General features: G+C 37.7%; 1 protein-coding gene across 1 annotated transcript; it reads right to left on the reverse strand.

Moving 5' to 3' along the window:
• Positions 1-7,520: 7,520 nt before the first annotated feature.
• On the reverse strand, positions 7,521-9,827 carry LOC100796904 (protein GRAVITROPIC IN THE LIGHT 1). The gene has a single exon (XM_003539088.5). It carries the CDS (start codon positions 9,565-9,567, stop codon positions 8,035-8,037), a length of 1,533 nt encoding a protein of 510 aa, XP_003539136.1. The 5' UTR covers positions 9,568-9,827; the 3' UTR covers positions 7,521-8,034.
• Between the last annotated feature and the right edge of the window lie 7,678 nt (positions 9,828-17,505).

A 17,505-nucleotide genomic window follows, 5' to 3' on the forward strand; every position in this document is an offset into this window, starting at 1 on the left:
AGGGTACATATATCACATTCAATCCTCAAAAATAAAACTAACCCATGGTCGCACGAAGAACACGAAACAAGAAACGAAGTAAGGAATGATCACAATCGTGATTCGGTAGTGTCTCGGCCTCGCTTCCTCTTCTTTCTTCTTCTTCTTTCTCTCTTCTCTCAGTTCCTTCACCTTCTGAACCTTGAAACCCCTTAAAACACCCCTAGGACACCTATTTATAGGCAAAGGGTCACTTAGTTACAGGTCGCCTAGGCAAGCTGAAACTTAACCCTGAAGTAGTGAGCTCGCCCAAGCGAGCTGGTTTCTTCACTATGAAGCTATTTGGTGGCCCAGGCAAGCCAAAGGCTAGTCTGGGCGAGCTAGGGTCCATGAAAACCAAGGAAAAGACCCTTTTGCCCCCTTTTTTTTTGGTATTTTTCGCATTCTTGATTAAAACACTGAATGATAATCTATTTCACACTGTAACTGGCATTCAACATCGTAAGTTGACTAGCAAGGATCAAAAGATCAATGAACGATAGTCCCTGGACGGAATTAGGGTATGATAGTTTGGAAAAACTAAAGTGTTTTCACCTTTACTCATATTGAAAAATGAAGTTGAATTTCAATGGGAAAAGGAACACTAAGAAGCTTTCGATAACATCATGAGATATCTTGCTAATCTGCTAGTGCTAGCACCTCCTGTGAAAGGAAGAGACTTGGAATTGTATATTTCAGCATCAGATTCGACTATTGCAAGCATGCTGGTACAAGAAGATGATAATGGCATAGAATGTTGATATGGTCCAGTCAGGGTCCAATGATTTCAAATATCTTTTGTAATGGATGAAAGACCCGATGACCAATGCAAGACCAAAAAAGAACTAAGAAGACTTTCCAAAGCTTAGTCATGCAAGTGCCCAAACCAAGAATTGTCTCATTTGTACAACTTGAAGATAAATTCAGCAAACTTAAAGACAATAATTTGTAGAGCATAATGAGCCCAAGAGTTTATACTCAAGATGCAACTATGGGCTAGATTTTATTTGGATGGATTACATAACATTTGGTCTAAAGAACTAATTAAGGCCCATTTTTTTATTTTCCTTTAATTTTCGTATTTTATTTTCATGTAATAAGTTCAGATGGTTGTTGACATCTTTTAGGTCATTTTTTAGGCTTTCCAAGTTATTATAGTGGTTAGTGAGATTTTATTGCTAGTGGATATTTAATGTTAGTGGGAATTTAATTCTATGTGGGAATTTTATTCTGAGTGGAAATTAATTACTAGTGGGATGTTTAGAAGGAAGTTTAGCCTATAAATAGTAGGAACATTGTAGCTTTGAGGCATATTTGAGTCTGAACGAAAGTTTGAGTTTTCTCCTTTTTGTGAGAGCTTCCCTTGGTTCTTGGGTAAAGAACTGAATCTAATCTTATCAAGACAACTTATGACGATAAAATCTATTACTTATCACTCACTTTCTCACCTATTTCTTGGGTGTGGCATCAATATCCTTCTCTAAAAGAAAACTAAGTCAATTTCTAAGTTTAAAAACTTCAAGGCGACCTGTCCAATTTTTGTGTTCGTATCAAATGTGCTATAGAAAAATTGTGTTTGTTCTTATATTACTCCTGTAATAAACTCAAATATTATATAAAATTTTTCAATGTTCAAGTATTGTCTCGCATTAATTTTATTAAATTTATGTTATCTAAGTCTATTTTGCATAATAGAATAGGAAAATGGACCCTTGCACTGACAGAATTTTCACTTACCTTTATGTAGAAACAAAGCTTCATGATGAATCAAGAGTGATTCAAAGATGGTTTGATGATAACAAAGATGATAACAAAATATGATGACAAAGGTGATGACAAAAAGCTCAAAGGTCAATCAAAGAATGAGTTCAAGATGTTCAAGATAGAATCAAGAACACTTCAAGATTCAAGAGGAAAGTTGAATTCAAGAATCAAGAATCAAGATTCAAGAGATCAAGGTTCAAGACTCAAGATTCAAAAATCAAGAAAAGGCTATTCAAGAATCAAGAAAAATCTTAATCAAGATAAGTATGAAAAGGTTTTTTCAAAAATTGAGTAGCACATGGATTTTTCTCAAAACATGTTTACCAAAGAGTTTTTACTCTCTGGTAATTGATTACCAGTAGCAAAATGGATTTGAAAAAGTTTTCAAACTGAATTTACAACGTTCCAATTAATTTCAAAAAGTTGTAATCGATTACAATGTTTTGGTACTCGATTACCAGTGCCTTTGAACGTTGAAATTCAAATTCAAATGTGAAGAGTCACATCCTTTCACATAAAAGCCTTGTGTAATCGATGACACTGATTTGGTAATCGATTACCAGTGATTGTTTCTGAATAAATCAAAAGATGTAACTCTTCAAAAGATTTTTGACTTTTTCAAATTGGTTTTAAGTTTTTCTAAAAGTTATAACTCTTCTAAATGGCCCTCTTGGCCAGACATGAAGAGTCTATAAAAGCAAGGCTTTGATTTGCTTTTCATATAACTTTTCCAATCAATCTTATACAATCCTTTACAAGCCTTGAATCTCTTTTGAACTTCTTCTTCTTCTTTGTGCCAAAAGCTTTCCAAAGTTTTCTGGTTTTTCTAAACCTTGAAAACTTGTGTTATTCATTCTTTTCATCTCTTCTCCCTTTGCCAAAAAGATGTCGTGCCTACTATATGTGTTAATAATATTTTACTATTATCATCGTCTTTTTCAGATGCACAAAGGACTAACCGCCTGAATTCTTTTGTGTCTCCCTTCTCCCTTGTCAAAGAATTCAAAACGACACAGTCTGAGAATTCTTTTGATTCTTCCCTTTCCCTTATACAAAAGTGTTCAAAGGACTAACCGCCTGAGAATTCTTTTGTATCCCCATTCACAAAGTATCAATGGTTTAACCGCCCGAAATCTTTGTCTTAACACATTGGAGGGTACATCCTTTGTGGTACAAGTAGAGGGTACATCTACTTGGGTTTGACTGAGAACAAGAGAGGGTACATCTCTTGTGGATCAGTTCTAGTGGAGTGTACATCTACTAGGGTTTCAAAGAGAACAAGGGAGGGTACATCCCTTGTGGATCTTTCCTTGTAAAAGGATTTTTATAAGGTTGAAAGAAATCTCAAGGACTGCAGGTCGCTTGGGGACTGGATGTAGGCACGGGTTGTTGCCGAACCAGTATAAAAACTCTTGTGTGTTTGTCTCCTTCTTCCCTACTCTTTTAATTTCCGCTTTTACTTTCTGTTAAGTTTCTCTTCTATTCCTTATTCTCTTAACAACATAGTAAAAGCCTTAAAGAGTAATTTTTTAATTAGTAAAGGTTTAGGAATAATTAATTCAACACCCCATTCTTAATTATTTTGAGGCCACTTGATCCAACACTTTATACCATTGAAAGCTATTAAAGGCCAAATTGTAGCAAATTTTCTAGCTGATCATTCAAACAGAGAAATATTGGAATGTTATATAGGGATTAAACCTTGGATATTGTATTTCGATGGTTCAAAACATGTAGATGGTTCTGGAATGGTATAGTGTTAATTTCTCCATATAATACACCTGTAAAGATCCTTTTTGAAATCAAACCTTCATGTTCTAATAATAAAGCAAAATATGAGGCTTTAATAGTTGGTTTATAAACATTATTGAATCTAGGTGCAAAACATGTATTGATTAGAGGAGATTCTGACTTAGTCGTCAATCAATTAACTTGCTAATTTAAGTGCATCAAAAGTAATTTGTTGAAATACTTTTCATATGCATCCAAGTTGTTAAGTAGATTTGGCAAAGTTGAGTTTGAACAAGTGTTTTGAGAGCAAAATAAAGAAGCTAATGATTTGGCTCAAAATGCTTCTAGTTATAAGTTGAGTAAATAAAATTTCAAAAATTTGATAACTATCAAAGAAAAATTATTGGAAGAAGTAGAAATTTTGAATATAAATGTGTTGACAACTCTTGATTGAAGAAAACCTTTAGTTGATTATCTTCAAAATCCTAATTTATCTATGGATCAAAAGATAAAGTATAAAGCTATAAATTGTTATTATTGGAGATGAGTTGTATAAAATGGGAGTAGATGGAGTATTATTAAAATGTTTGGGAGAGTCAAAAGCCTATATAGCTTTAGCATAAACTCATGAAGGAATTTGTTGTTTTCACCACGCTGCGAAAAAATGAAGAGGATGTTGTTTCGACAAGGCTATTATTGGTCAACTATTTTGAAGGATTGCATAAACTATGCCAAATCATGTGAAGAATGCCAAAAACATGGCCCCATTCAACAAGTTCCAGCAAGTGAGTTACATTTAGGTATAGTGAAATTTGTGCTTGTTTTCATTAACAAGTTAATTGAATCAAAATCCCTTTTTCAAAATTTAGTAATTGGATTACTCTATTTGCATTGGCAAAGCTCTTTGTATAAAAAGGTTATTCACCAAATACAAAATTATGGACTTTATGATGTGAGCTTCTTACAATACTTGCCTCACTTTTCAAAGTTTTCCTTAGCAATAAATTATTAGGTGATTCAAAATAATCATGATCCCATTAATTTTCACATGACATATCAAATATTAATTCTTTCTCGTAAATCAAAAAACTTGAATACACATTACATAAATATTGGTCAAGACCATGGATTGGACAAAATAATTCAAGACCACCTAATAATTTCTTCCCATAAGCACCTTTTCTACATTGTCTGAGATTGCTATGAGAAATAACTACTAAATGATCCGAACTTTCTAGGTGCCAGGAAGACATATCAATTGATTGCTGTAGTAGAGAAGTTACCGTGAGCAATGGAGCTTTCTGGTTTGTTTGACAGTTTTGATATATCATTATGCAAGGATTTATCTATTTGTTTTGTTTATAGATATTTCTCAAGATTTACTGCTAAAACACATGCATAATAATTGTGTATGTCTCTTATTTCACTTTTGAATCCAAGTTTTGCAGTAAATTTTCATTACTAACATTTGTTTTCTTAAATTTTAATTGACAGGTAAAAGAAGGAAAAATCTATTTATAACACTAAAAAATAGCTTCAGAATTGATGAAACTTAAAAATGTCTGTATTGCAGCAAGCAGGTTTGTTCTTTGAATGTGAATTTGATTTCAGATTTCTTATGCATCTAAGATTTCATTTGCGATCGTTGATTTCACCATGACACACTTAATTGGACCATCGTTTAATCACAGTTTGCAGCAAGCAGGTTTGTTCTTGGAATGTGAATTTGATTTCAGATTTCTTATGCATCTAAGATTTCATTAGCAATCGTTGATTTCACCATGACACACACTTAATTGGACCATCGTTTAATCATAGTTTGACAGGTGAATTTCCAATGCTATGCTGGTTCAATGACCAATCCAAATTTTAACAAATTTGTTACATAATAGTCATGGTTGCAAGAAGAATCAAAGTTAGCTAGCAATTGATTAAGTTGCAGGTTTATCTTAGGCACAAAATCCGATTAATGAAGAAAGGGCCTTTTAGGGTTCGCTTAGGAATTAGGTTGGGTGCTTTGGATAAAAAGGAAGGGAGTGTGTAGATCTTTTCATTTCAAAAACTTATTCGCTAAATTAATGTTTTTAAATGATAAACTTTTATTAAAAAAATTCAAATATTCCTTATTTTTATAAACATTGCACAAATATCTTAATTAAAAACTGAAAACTTTATACCCATGCTTGTCCCTCCAAAACCTACCATTCAAAGTTCCAAACATACCCAGCATTACAGCTCCAGGAATGTCACTTTGCAGTGTTAAACGATAACCAAAGCAAATAAACTCCCCACCCAAAGTCTGCCTACTTCAACCTCTTTTCTAGATGTAAGAAAATTGTCAAGTGCTCTTTACTATGCAATGTCTTACCATGATCTTATACGAAAATAATAATAATAAAGCCGTCACGGAAAGTCGTTGTCAGTTGTGGTTGGTTGAGTCATGGGGAACAGGCTGAGGCTGTCTGATCTCGAGACCTTGTCATCGATTGTCATCGGTGGAGGGAGAGGAGTGAGTGCTGCGGAGGCGGTGGCGGCAGCGGCAGCGAGAAGAAGAAACAGAAACGGTAAGAGAGAGATTGGAAGAGGGGATGCTTTTTTCTTAAAAAAAAAAAAGATTAATCTAGTGTAGGCAAATCTATGGTGGAACTACACTTATCTCAAAAAAAATTCTTATCCTAAGGACCATTTTTGTATCCCACCGCGGGGGACTTAAAAAGGTCCCCCACTTTAGCTTGCTTCCTAAATAGTGAGTTGTAAAAAGTAAAAACCAAGTAAATGCTATACTTGCAGTTCCCACATAACAGAGTGAGTGAAACATCCGAACATACAACAACAACGTACATTAAAAGCAGAGAGAGAGAGAGAGAGCATGTCATACCTAATTTATATAGGAACTGGAACTTCACTAACTTGACATCGGACTTTCATTAGAGGCAAAATAATTTTCAGTTGAGTTAACAAAAAAGTTTGGTTTTTCTATCATATGTCAGGACTCCTAACCGATTTAGTAGTTTTTCAATCAAACATCATAACCCTTTCTTATCATTGAAATTAAGCACCAAATTTTTTAATTACTTTTTTAAAATACCAACTCAATCACTAAGGTTTTGGTTTGCCTGGTTGGAAAGTTTGGTTTTGGTGCCTTGACCGACGGCTAAAGGAGTTGCTCCAGTTCATTTAGGAAAACATTGCCTCTAATAAAACCGGCCCCAACCTCAAAATCAAAAGAAAAATGTTAAATGAACACAAATATGCTATTAGGCACCTAGAGAGTAAACAAACACCAAAAAAAGTAAACAAAACACTCTTATCATATCCTAGCTTGATCCTCATTTCAAGGTTGGAAGCAATTTTAACCTTAAAGTGCTTTTCAAAGATGGTTGGAAGAATGGCTACCTAAATAGTAAATACTTCACACTGAGCCTAGTTTTTCAAAGAAAAAAAACTCATAAATTGTGAATGTTACATAAACATAAGGCAGCAAAGGGGACATAAGGTTTTTGTGGGGAGTACAAGTTGCACTAGGTCTACAATATCAGTGGAAGAGCCTTCATTCACAATCACATGCACAGCAAAAGATAATTGATACAACTAAATCACATAATAACAATGTAATATATGAAGACAAGACCTTTTAACAAAGCTTACTAAGAAAGTTTTTAAATCCAAACTGAATGAACATTAGTAAATTACTAATCATAGAATCATGCTAATTATGGAAGCTATAAGACATTAAATGATATTTATTCATTCTGTTTTTTAATTTTATCAAAGGGGAGACTCACAATAGGCCTCACAAGGGGAAGCGGAGATTGTAGGAGATCAAACCTGTGCACCCACAACTCATGTCCTGCAGCTTAATCAACTGCGCTGTCTTGAGGGGACAACAAGCATCCATTCTAAGTGAAATTTTATATTACAATTATGCTTTATAGAACATAGATTTTACTTGCAATTCAAATACTGAGAATGGAGAGATAAAGTGTTGGCTGTGTTGCTATTGAGTATTGAGAAAACCATTGTTATTTGTCAAGTAATAAGTGATACATGCACAATTTGCTGACGTATCTGTGGTTAGAGTACCCAGAATGAGAGGAATATTCTGTACAGTTAACTCTACACAAGTGATCTAAAACAAGCATAAAAGCAAAACTGGGAGGAAAGCAGAAAGACAAAAATACCAACAAAAATACTACCGATCCTCAGATGGCATTGGCACCAAATACTCGAGCATCAACGACTTGAAACCATCGCTGCTGCTCCCCCTTAGGCATCGTAGAAAGAATCAAACATCTTCAGGCATATATGGCAGGCAACATTGGCATTGTCTTTCTCAATCAGTAATTCAACACCAGACATCTTTAAATAAAAGTTTGGGCAAAACTCTGATGGATTCCACTTAAACTGAGAAACAAACCACAACACCAGCAGAACCATCAACAGAATTCATTTACCTCCTGCATATAGTACACTTATCTGAACACAGTGCCAATGACTTCAAGTGGATCCCTGGTTAAACTACTACTCTGTACATTTGAAATTACTTATGTAAACCTGTGATTGAATAACTACCCTCCCAATTCTGAAACCAGGAAGCACAGTGAATCCAACCTTCGCCCTGCCCTTGTTCGGCCAGGTCAACCTCTTTGTCACATCTTCCATGTATATCATAGAAAACTCCACACCTCTTTCCACTTGAAAGATCTCAACCGTGGGATCGAACGTGTAGGACAACTTATGCAGTGTCCAAACAGCACTCGCCATTCCAACAAAGGCCTCGTAGAACATACTCAATGAGCGCCACGAGTTCAACACCGCCTCCTTCTCCTCCAAATTGACGAAAATGGACGACTCCATTGAGGGATGGATGAGCCTCTCATACTTGTGCTCGCAAAACCGCGAAAACTCGCAGCCCGGGTGAATGCCCAGCAATTCCATGGGATTGCTAGACACATGCTCAAGCAGTTGCTTCAAGCAACCATCCCTATCCTCCAAATCCAAACTACCGTGCCCATTCGACACCACCAGTTCCTCCCCATCCTCCATTCCGAAATTCATCGAATCAAAACCGTGAAAGATCCCCAAACAAACGTATGACAAGAGCGCGTATTGGTTGTGCCCTTTCTTGGCGTAATCAACATTGGGATGAACCGCATTGGCGGCTAAACCTAAATCCCACCCCGCCTTCCTCATCAACCCAATCAAAATCTTGGTGAACCTATGGGTCGCTCTAGATGCGTCGTGCAACAACGAATCAAACACCTTAACGGTTAACAAAACATCAGAAGAAGGGTTCAAAGCGCGAGCACAGAGCTTCTTAGACAAATTCACGTTACCCCGATGAATCTCGTCGAGTTTGGCTCTTAGGGCTACAACCTCGTCGTGCTTCTGCTCCAGTTCCCACTGCAAGCGGTTCGAGACGGTGCCTAGGGTTCTCAATTTGCTCTGATTCTCTTCCACTTCGGCCCCCAAACGTGACCCGAAGGGAAAACCTCGTGGCTCGGGGTTGCAGTAGAATTTCTTCAGCTCCGAGAGCCTTTGGAGGTGGGAAACTAAAACCTTGTCCGCGCTCGTCACGTGCTCCTCCACGAACGGCACGTGCGCGCTCTGGAGCTGGAAGTAGGAGGCTTCGAAAGCGGAGACTGCGGCGAAGACCGAGGAGATCAGGGCGTGTGTCGTTTCTCTGATCTGAGCTTCGGTTAGCGGCGGCGGAGGCGGCGTTTCGGGCTCGCGGAATTCCGGGGGCGGAGGAGGATGGGTGATCTGTGGCGGCGGCGGCGGAGGCGGAGGAGGAGGGGATTCCGGCGGCGGAGATGGGGGGGATTTTAGGGAGGGATCGGGGTCGGGTTTGATGACGACAACTTTCTGGTCGGTGATGATTTCTTCGGTGGAGTCAAGGAGGGAGAAACCGTCGATGTCGTCGAGGAGAGGGGAAGCGTTGTTTTCTTCCTCGGAGAAGAATTCGAAGGTTTTGGTCTTGAAAGCGAGGGCGAATTTCTGAAACATTTCGGAGATTTGAGGGGGTTTGGCGGAGGAGCCATCCATTTCAGGCATTGGGGACAAAGGAGGGGTTTAGAGAAAATTGAATAGAATTAAGTTGAATTTCTACTAAGATGTTGGTGTGGTGTGGTGTGGTTTATTGTAGTAGTGACTAGTGTCAGCTGAATGAATGAATGAAGGCAAGGGCGGTGGTGGAAACTGGAAATGTGCTTTGGATGTCTTGGAAGGAAGGGCACATGGGTTAGGTGGGTGGTTTCATTTTTTCAATTTTCACACATTTGTTTTTATTTTTTATTATATTTTAAGAGAAAAAAAGTTATATAATACTCATTTAAATATAACCTATTATATATTAACTTTGATATTAATTTTTTATATAATTATTTTAAAGTAATTCAAACGGTCATATGATAAATGATATCATAATTTTTTTTATATATCAATACATAACTATTAAATTTTAATTTTTATTTTTTATTTCTGTCGCAACCTATCCTTCGGCGGAAGGCGAGCGAGACTCAAGGGTGCATCTTCCAAGAAAGAAAACGCGCGGGAGTTGCCATCAACATTTAATTAAGGAAAACGTTAGAAAAAACCAAAAGACAATAAAAAAGATGAAGGTCGACGGATTTCGAAAATAAGGGTTCGGGAGTTGTTTACACACGGGAAAGTTATTAGCATCTCACGCGTCCATCATAAGGGATGGCAGTCCTTAATTGAGTTTGCAAAATCATGACTTCAATATTTATTTATTTTTCCTTTTTTATGTTTTTTACTTTTTGGGGGTCGCCGTCCTTGCTCCTACGTATCCTCAAGTGCGGCGAGGAGCTCAGACCTAAGTAGTTCTTTAAAAGCAAGAAAGTTACGTGTATGGTTGATTTTAAATTTTTGAAAGGTTGATTTTAACCCATAAAAGTAAAAGAGACCGTTAAGGCGTTGGACCTTTGAACATATTCAAGCGATTTTCATGGATAAAAGCTTGTTTATGTGTTGATTTTAACTTTGGTTTCACTTATTTACTTTCAAACTCATTAAAAGATGACTTGCAAAGTAAATGACCGATTGAAACTTTATTTTACATTGATAAACCGAGGTTATGACACAACCGATCAGTTGAAACTTTATTTTACAATGATTAAGTGAGATTACGATACAAACGATCGGTTGAAATTTTATCTTACGATGATTATGTGAGATTACGACACAAACAATCGGCTAAAATCGCTTCACACAAAGAAATGAGATCACTGATGTAGAAGAATGAGATGAAGATGTGAAAAGCAACAAGAAGGACCCCTAAGGGTTCATAGATTGAATTCAAAGCTTCAAAATAAAAACTAATTGGTCAACGAACGAAGAACGGTGTAGGAATCGATCACAAAAGCGATTCGGAAGTGTCTTGACCTCGTTTTTTCTTCTTCTTTCTCCTTCTTCTCACTAATTTCACTAAAATGCTCTTAATGTAAGAAGCTGAACCCTTTACCTCAGCCCCCTCACGCCTATTTATAGGAAATGAGGGGTGGAGGTTGCACAGCAGCTCGCCCAGGCGAGCTGGTTACTTCAGCCCTAAGCTTTCTGGTGGCCCAGGCGAGCCAAGGGCCTGAAAAAGTCACCAAATGACCATTTTGCCCCCCCTTTTGGGTATTTTCCACATTCTTTTCCAAAACGTCAAAAAACCTTGCAGATTGCTCGACAACTGGTGTTAAGCAGCTCAATTCGACTGGCAAGAATCAAAACATTAGCAAATGATCGTCCCCGAACGAAATTAGGGTCTGACAGTTGCCCCTCTTTACTTATCTTTTCATTGAAAATGAAAAGGTAAGTAAAGATAAGGACACTAATTTCATCCTAGCGATCTCGCCATCCGACCGGCCATTAGCGGAATCCAAGCATGTGAAACCTGCCAAAAGAAGGAATGAAAGGGACATCAGGTATATCAAATGAAAGACCTTGAAGTCTTGAATGTAGAAGCAAGCTTCATGATGAATCAAGATTGATTCAAAGAGTTTTGATGATAACAAAGATGATGACAAAAAGCTCAAAAGTCAAGAACACTTCATGATAACAAAGATGATGATCTCAAGAATCAAAGAATGAGTTCAAGATGTTCAAGATTGAATCAAGAACACTTCAAGGTTCAAGAGGAAATTTGATTTCAAAAATCAAGAATCAAGTTTCAAGATTCAAGTTCCAAGAATCAAGATCAAGATTCAAGACTCAAGATTCAAGAATCAAGAGAAAACTTAATCAAGATAAGTATGAAAAAGGTTTTTCAAAAACTGAGTAGCACATGGATTTTTCTCAAAACATGTTTACCAAAGAGTTTTTACTCTCTGGTAATCGATTACCAGATTGTTGTAATCGATTACTAGTAAGCAAAATGGTTTTCAAAAAGCTTTCAACTGAATTTACAACGTTCCAATTGATTTCAAAATGTTGTAATCGATTACAATGTTTTGGTAATCGATTACCAGTGTGTTTGAACGTTGAAATTCAAATTCAAATGTGAAGAGTCGCATTCTTTCACTAAAAAGCTTTGTGTAATCGATTACACTGATTTGGTAATCGATTACCAGTGATAGTTTCTGAACAAATCAAAAGATGTAACTCTTCAAATAGTTTTTTGACTTTTTCAAATTGGTTTTAAGGTTTTCTAAAAGTCATAACTCTTCTAATGATTCTCTTGACCAGACATGAAGAGTCTATAAAAGCAAAGACTTTGTTTTGCATTTCAATGATCTTGAACAACCTTTACAATACAATCCTTTACAATCTTTGAATCTCTTTGAACTTCTTCTTCTTCTTCTTCCTTTTGTCAAAAGCTTTCCAAAGTTTTCTGGTTTTTCCAAACCTTGAAAACTTGTGTTATTCATCTTTTTCATTCCCTTCTCCCTTTGCCAAAAAGAATTCGCCAAGGACTAACTGCCTGAATTCTTTTTGTGTCTCTCTTCTCCCTTTTCCAAAAAAACAAAGGACTAACTGCCTGAATTCTTTTGTGTCTCCCTTCTCCCTTGTCAAAGAATTCAAAACGACACAGTCTGAGAATTCTTTTTATTCTTCCCTTTCCCATATACAAAAGATTTCAAAGGACTAACCGCCTAAGAATTCTTTTGTATCCCCATTCACAAAGTTTCAAAGGTTTAACCACCTGAGATCTTTGTCTTAACACATTGGAGGGTACATCCTTTGTGGTACAAGTAGAGGGTACATTTACTTGGGTTTGACTGAGAACAAGAGAAGGTATATCTCTTGTGGATCAGTTCTAGTGGAGGGTACATCCACTAGGTTGTTCAAAGAGAACAAGGGAGGGTACATCCCTTGTGGATCTTTGCTTGTAAAGGAATTTTACAAGGTTGAAAAGAAATCTCAAGGACCGTAGGTCGCTTGGGGACTGGATGTAGGCACGGGTTGTTGCCGAACCAGTATAAAAACTCTTGTGTGTTTGTCTCCTTCTTCCCTACTCTTTTAATTTCCGCTGTGCACTTTAATTCCTGCTTTTAATTTCGGTTAAGTTTCTTTTTTATTCTTCATTCACTTAACAACATAGTAAAAGCCTTGGAAGAGTAAATTTTTAATTAGTAAAAGTTTAGGAATAATTAATTCAACCCCCCTTCTTAATTATTCTGAGGCCACTCGATCCAACATTGAAAAGTAAAAGAGACATTGAAGTCTCGACAGAAGACTCTGATAGTCTTTGAAACAAAAGACTCTGATGGTCTTTGAAAGGTAAAAGGCAAAAGACATTGATAGTCTCCGCAAGACAACAAACTTTGATAGTCTTGGAAAAGTAAAGAAGAATGTGATAGTCTCGAAACAAAAGACACTGATAGTCTTGGAAATGTAAAGAAGACTATGATAGTCTTGACGAAAGACATTAAAGTCTTTGAAATGTAAAGAAAGCAGATGACCATGATTGTCTCCGCATGACAACAGACTTTGATAGTCTTGAAAATATAAAGAAGACTGTGATAGTCTTTACAAAAGACATTGAAGTCTTTGAAATGTAAAGGGGCAGATGACCTCGATCATCTTTTTGAGCCAACAGACTTGGTCATCTCGAAGGCAACAAAATTTGACAGTCTTTGAAAGGTAAAAGGAAGATGTTGTTGATAGTCTCTGCAGGACAAAAGACTCTAATAGTCCTTGAAAAGTAAAGGAGAAGATGACCTTGATTGTCTCCGCAAGACAAAAGACTCTGATAGTCTTTGAAAAGTAAAGGGCATATGACCTTGATTGTCTCTGCATGACAAAAGACTCTGATAGTCTTTAAAAAGTAAAAGGCAGATGACCTTGATTGTCTCTGCATGACAAAAGACTCTGATAGTCTTTAAAAAGTAAAGGGCATATGACCTTGATTGTCTCTGCATGACAAAAGACTCTGATAGTCTTTAAAAAGTAAAGGGCATATGACCTTGATTGTCTCTGCAACAAAAGACTCTAATAGTCTTTGAAAATCTTTTCACTAAAACGCGAACACGCTTAGTAAAAAGATAAACCTCCAAACCGATCAAAACAACATATATTTTTTAAGAAAAAAAATGTGACTACTGGTGGATGAAAGCATGCAGATAGAATTTCTCATAACCAAAAATGAGATTTAGATGTTAGCATTTTGTTTCTAAAAGAGCGTTAGAAGAAACACTGGGTCCAACCAAATAGAGAAAAATCGCTCAAGGTGTATGAACTCTCACACAGGCAAGTGTTTCATCCTAATTCCAGACCATAGACATGTCATAGATTGACTTTGCAAGTCATTTCCCATCAAATCAAAGATAATATGCATAATCATCATGGATCAATAGGGCTTTATGAGGTGAGATTTTGGTGGGAATTTGGCTTTGGATGTTCTGGCCTTTCCCTTTCTGTTTCCTTTTCTTTTTGGTTCGACGTGGAACAAGAGAGGACACAAAGATTCAGTTTGTAACTGAAACAGGTGATTGCTTTACACCCCCAGGGTCCAACCAAGTTATCATTACTTTTCTTTTATATTCTTCTCTTTTGGCAATTCTGCACGTTGTTCAGATATTGTCTGGTCCAAAGAACCCCCTTTTCTTCTTTTCTATTTTCCTTTCTTTAATCTTCGATTGATTTTTTTTTTTCTTTTCTTTCTTTTCTTTTTCTTAATGCACATCTCTAACCCAAGGTAAAAGAAGCTTGTCTTGGAAAATCTTCCAGTTCTCTTTTTCCCTTAGGGTAAGGTCGGAAATTTCCATCCAAGGTCAAGGTTATGGCCAAAAATTGACGTTTGGCTCAAAAGGCCTACAAATGGTGGGACATGATTTATGTCGGATATTTGTTTGGCAAATGGCTCATGAATAAGGGAATGCCCCAATCATTTCCATGAAACGCATATTATGACAATTAGAAATTTATGCAAAACAAATCAGTGCACACATCTATGTGGACACTCACACATAAGGCTTTTGTGGCCATGCAAACACTAAGGCTTAGGGTTTGTCTCCCCATTCAAATCAAACCAGTGTTTGCACACATCCGAGCTCATTTCAGCATTCGGGAAAATCTTTCATCGCATTCACCCTTTAGGCACACATTTCTTTTTTGCAAAAACCTTTTTGGCGTTTTGATCTGTGAATTTTCCAAAGAAAACTGGTGGTCATTCTTTTTCAAAAGTGTGTTGGCTTTTTAGTTTTCTTTCTTGTTTTTTTTTCATAGAAAAAGTTTGTAACCTGGGCAAAATTGTTACCAAATGTTACACTTTATCAAAGGAACAAAAGGCGCATGAATGAAAAGGAAACAATACACAAGGCCCTATTTTTTTCTGCTTAGTTTTTTTTATGCAGACAAACCATAGCAATGCAATAGTACGACAATACGCTAGAAGTGGTCAAGTTAATAACAATGAGATAACAAAAACTGAAAGCAATAACATCAAGTTCAGGTCTATCACAATGAGATAACAAATACTGAAAACGCTAACATAAAGTCCAAGTCTATCAAAATGAGATACAAATAAAAACGGAAAACGATAACAACAAAATAAAATGAAACCACAATTTTTTAGGCGATACTGGTCGTGCAACTCTGCCTCCTCAAGTGAAGAAATCAAGCACATCAGCCATATCATTATCCTCTTAAGCTCCATCATCGTCCCTAGGGGCCCCTGCGGGCCTTGCCCTTGTCTCAAAATTGGGCTCATCTCCAGGCCATGCAACTGTGGCCCCGAACTACTCGGGGGTAGGCCATGGGAAAGGACTGATGTCCTGGCTCTGTTGGTGCATAGTGTACCAGTAGAAGGTCTCATTAAGCTACACTTGACCCCTGTGATTAGTCACCTGTTGGCCAGTCACATGCTGCATGTATGTGTGCATCTGGAGCTCTATCCTCCACAAGTGAGCGGAGATGGACTCTAGGGATGGTGTCTCCTATAGAGGCGACGACGGTGCATCTGCGGCTGGCTGCTAGTGGCCCTCCTCTTGTTGTTGTTGTGCCTGACCCTACTGTGGTGCCTGCCTTGGCATACAATATTTCTCTATGAAGGCTTTGCTGATGGGAGGCTAGATAACCTTAGTGGGAGTGACCGGCACTCCATAAAATTGGCAAAGGCCCATGATCAAAGCAGGAAACCCTAGTGCCCTGTTGGACTTCTCCGGGTCCACTAGGTGTCTAGGAGGCGTGATCCCTGCAAACTGATATATAGCGTCTAAGATCAACTGAGCCACATGGATACTCACCTGAGTTAGGATGGCGTAGACCAGCTGGCACTTTGGTAGGGGGAGGTCGAAATTATGGTCGCTAGGGAGAATGTTGTTGAGCAGCAACGTCATCCAAATCTGTGTGAGGGTGGTCATGCCAGTGCACATGATCCGCACCCATTTCCCCGCCACGCTTCGGGCAAAGTCCTACCCCGAAACACACAGTAGCTAGATGATGGCCTCCTTGTTGAACCCCGAGGCCTGGCTCCTCCTCTAGCTAAACTCACAGCGCTGACCCTCCTCCAAGACCAGTGGATGCCCCAAAAATTGATTAATGGCATCCTCATCGAAGGGGATCCATTGGCCCCTCACCCAGGAGCGCTTGACTGTGACTCCCTCCTCCGTGGGTCAGGCATTGGCGGAGAACTCCATGACTATCTCGGGATCATACTTAACCATGGGTGCTGCAAGCTGAGTCCATTGCCTCTTGGCAATTTCCTCCTGGAACTCAGCATACTCTTCGTCCCTCAACTAGAGCCGCCTCTCCTTGAGGAACGACTAACCCTTAATTGCCTCAAATCGGCACTGGTGTTCCTCACTTCAGAACCTATGTCTGTCGAACTCCACATCCACCTGTGGGGCCACACTGGAACCTTCTCCGGTGGCATCTTTCCTTGCCCTCTTAGCAGGGAGCTTCCTTGGAACCATTTCTTGCGAGGATACATTTTCAAAGTTAGTTTGCATGATATACCAATCATCACAACAAAAGCCAAACAGACTTGAATGGTGCACATTTCTTTCCATCAAATGCAAGTGTCAACGTGCACTTAGACAATAATCACACATTGGTGCGTGTGCTATTTTATGAAATATATATATATATATATATATATATATTCGAAAGGCATTTTATGATATATATATATATATATATCCATGTATACCATGTATATATATTTTGAAGGGCATTTTATGAGGCATATCCATGCATATACATATATTTTTTTTGAAAAGTATCTTATGACATATATCCATGTACATATATATATTTGAAAGGTATTTTATGCTACCTATATGCAAGGTGCCCACCATGATGCAGCAAGTTCAATTGCTAGTCTAAAAATCCAAACAAACATGCTCTCATATTCATGTAATCCATGCATTTTTGCATCCAAGACAAACCTTAGATTCCTAGGCCTAAGTCACGCTCTTGGCATTTTGTTCTAACATCTTAAACTGTCCACACACCCCAAATGGCAACCATACATGCACAAATTCATTCCATAATTCAAACTTCACAATATCACACGCAAAGGCCATTGAGGAATTTCAAGATAGG

Source organism: Glycine max, chromosome 11 (assembly GCF_000004515.6).
Source record: "Glycine max cultivar Williams 82 chromosome 11, Glycine_max_v4.0, whole genome shotgun sequence".
In the NCBI taxonomy this organism is placed as follows: Eukaryota; Viridiplantae; Streptophyta; class Magnoliopsida; order Fabales; family Fabaceae; genus Glycine; species Glycine max.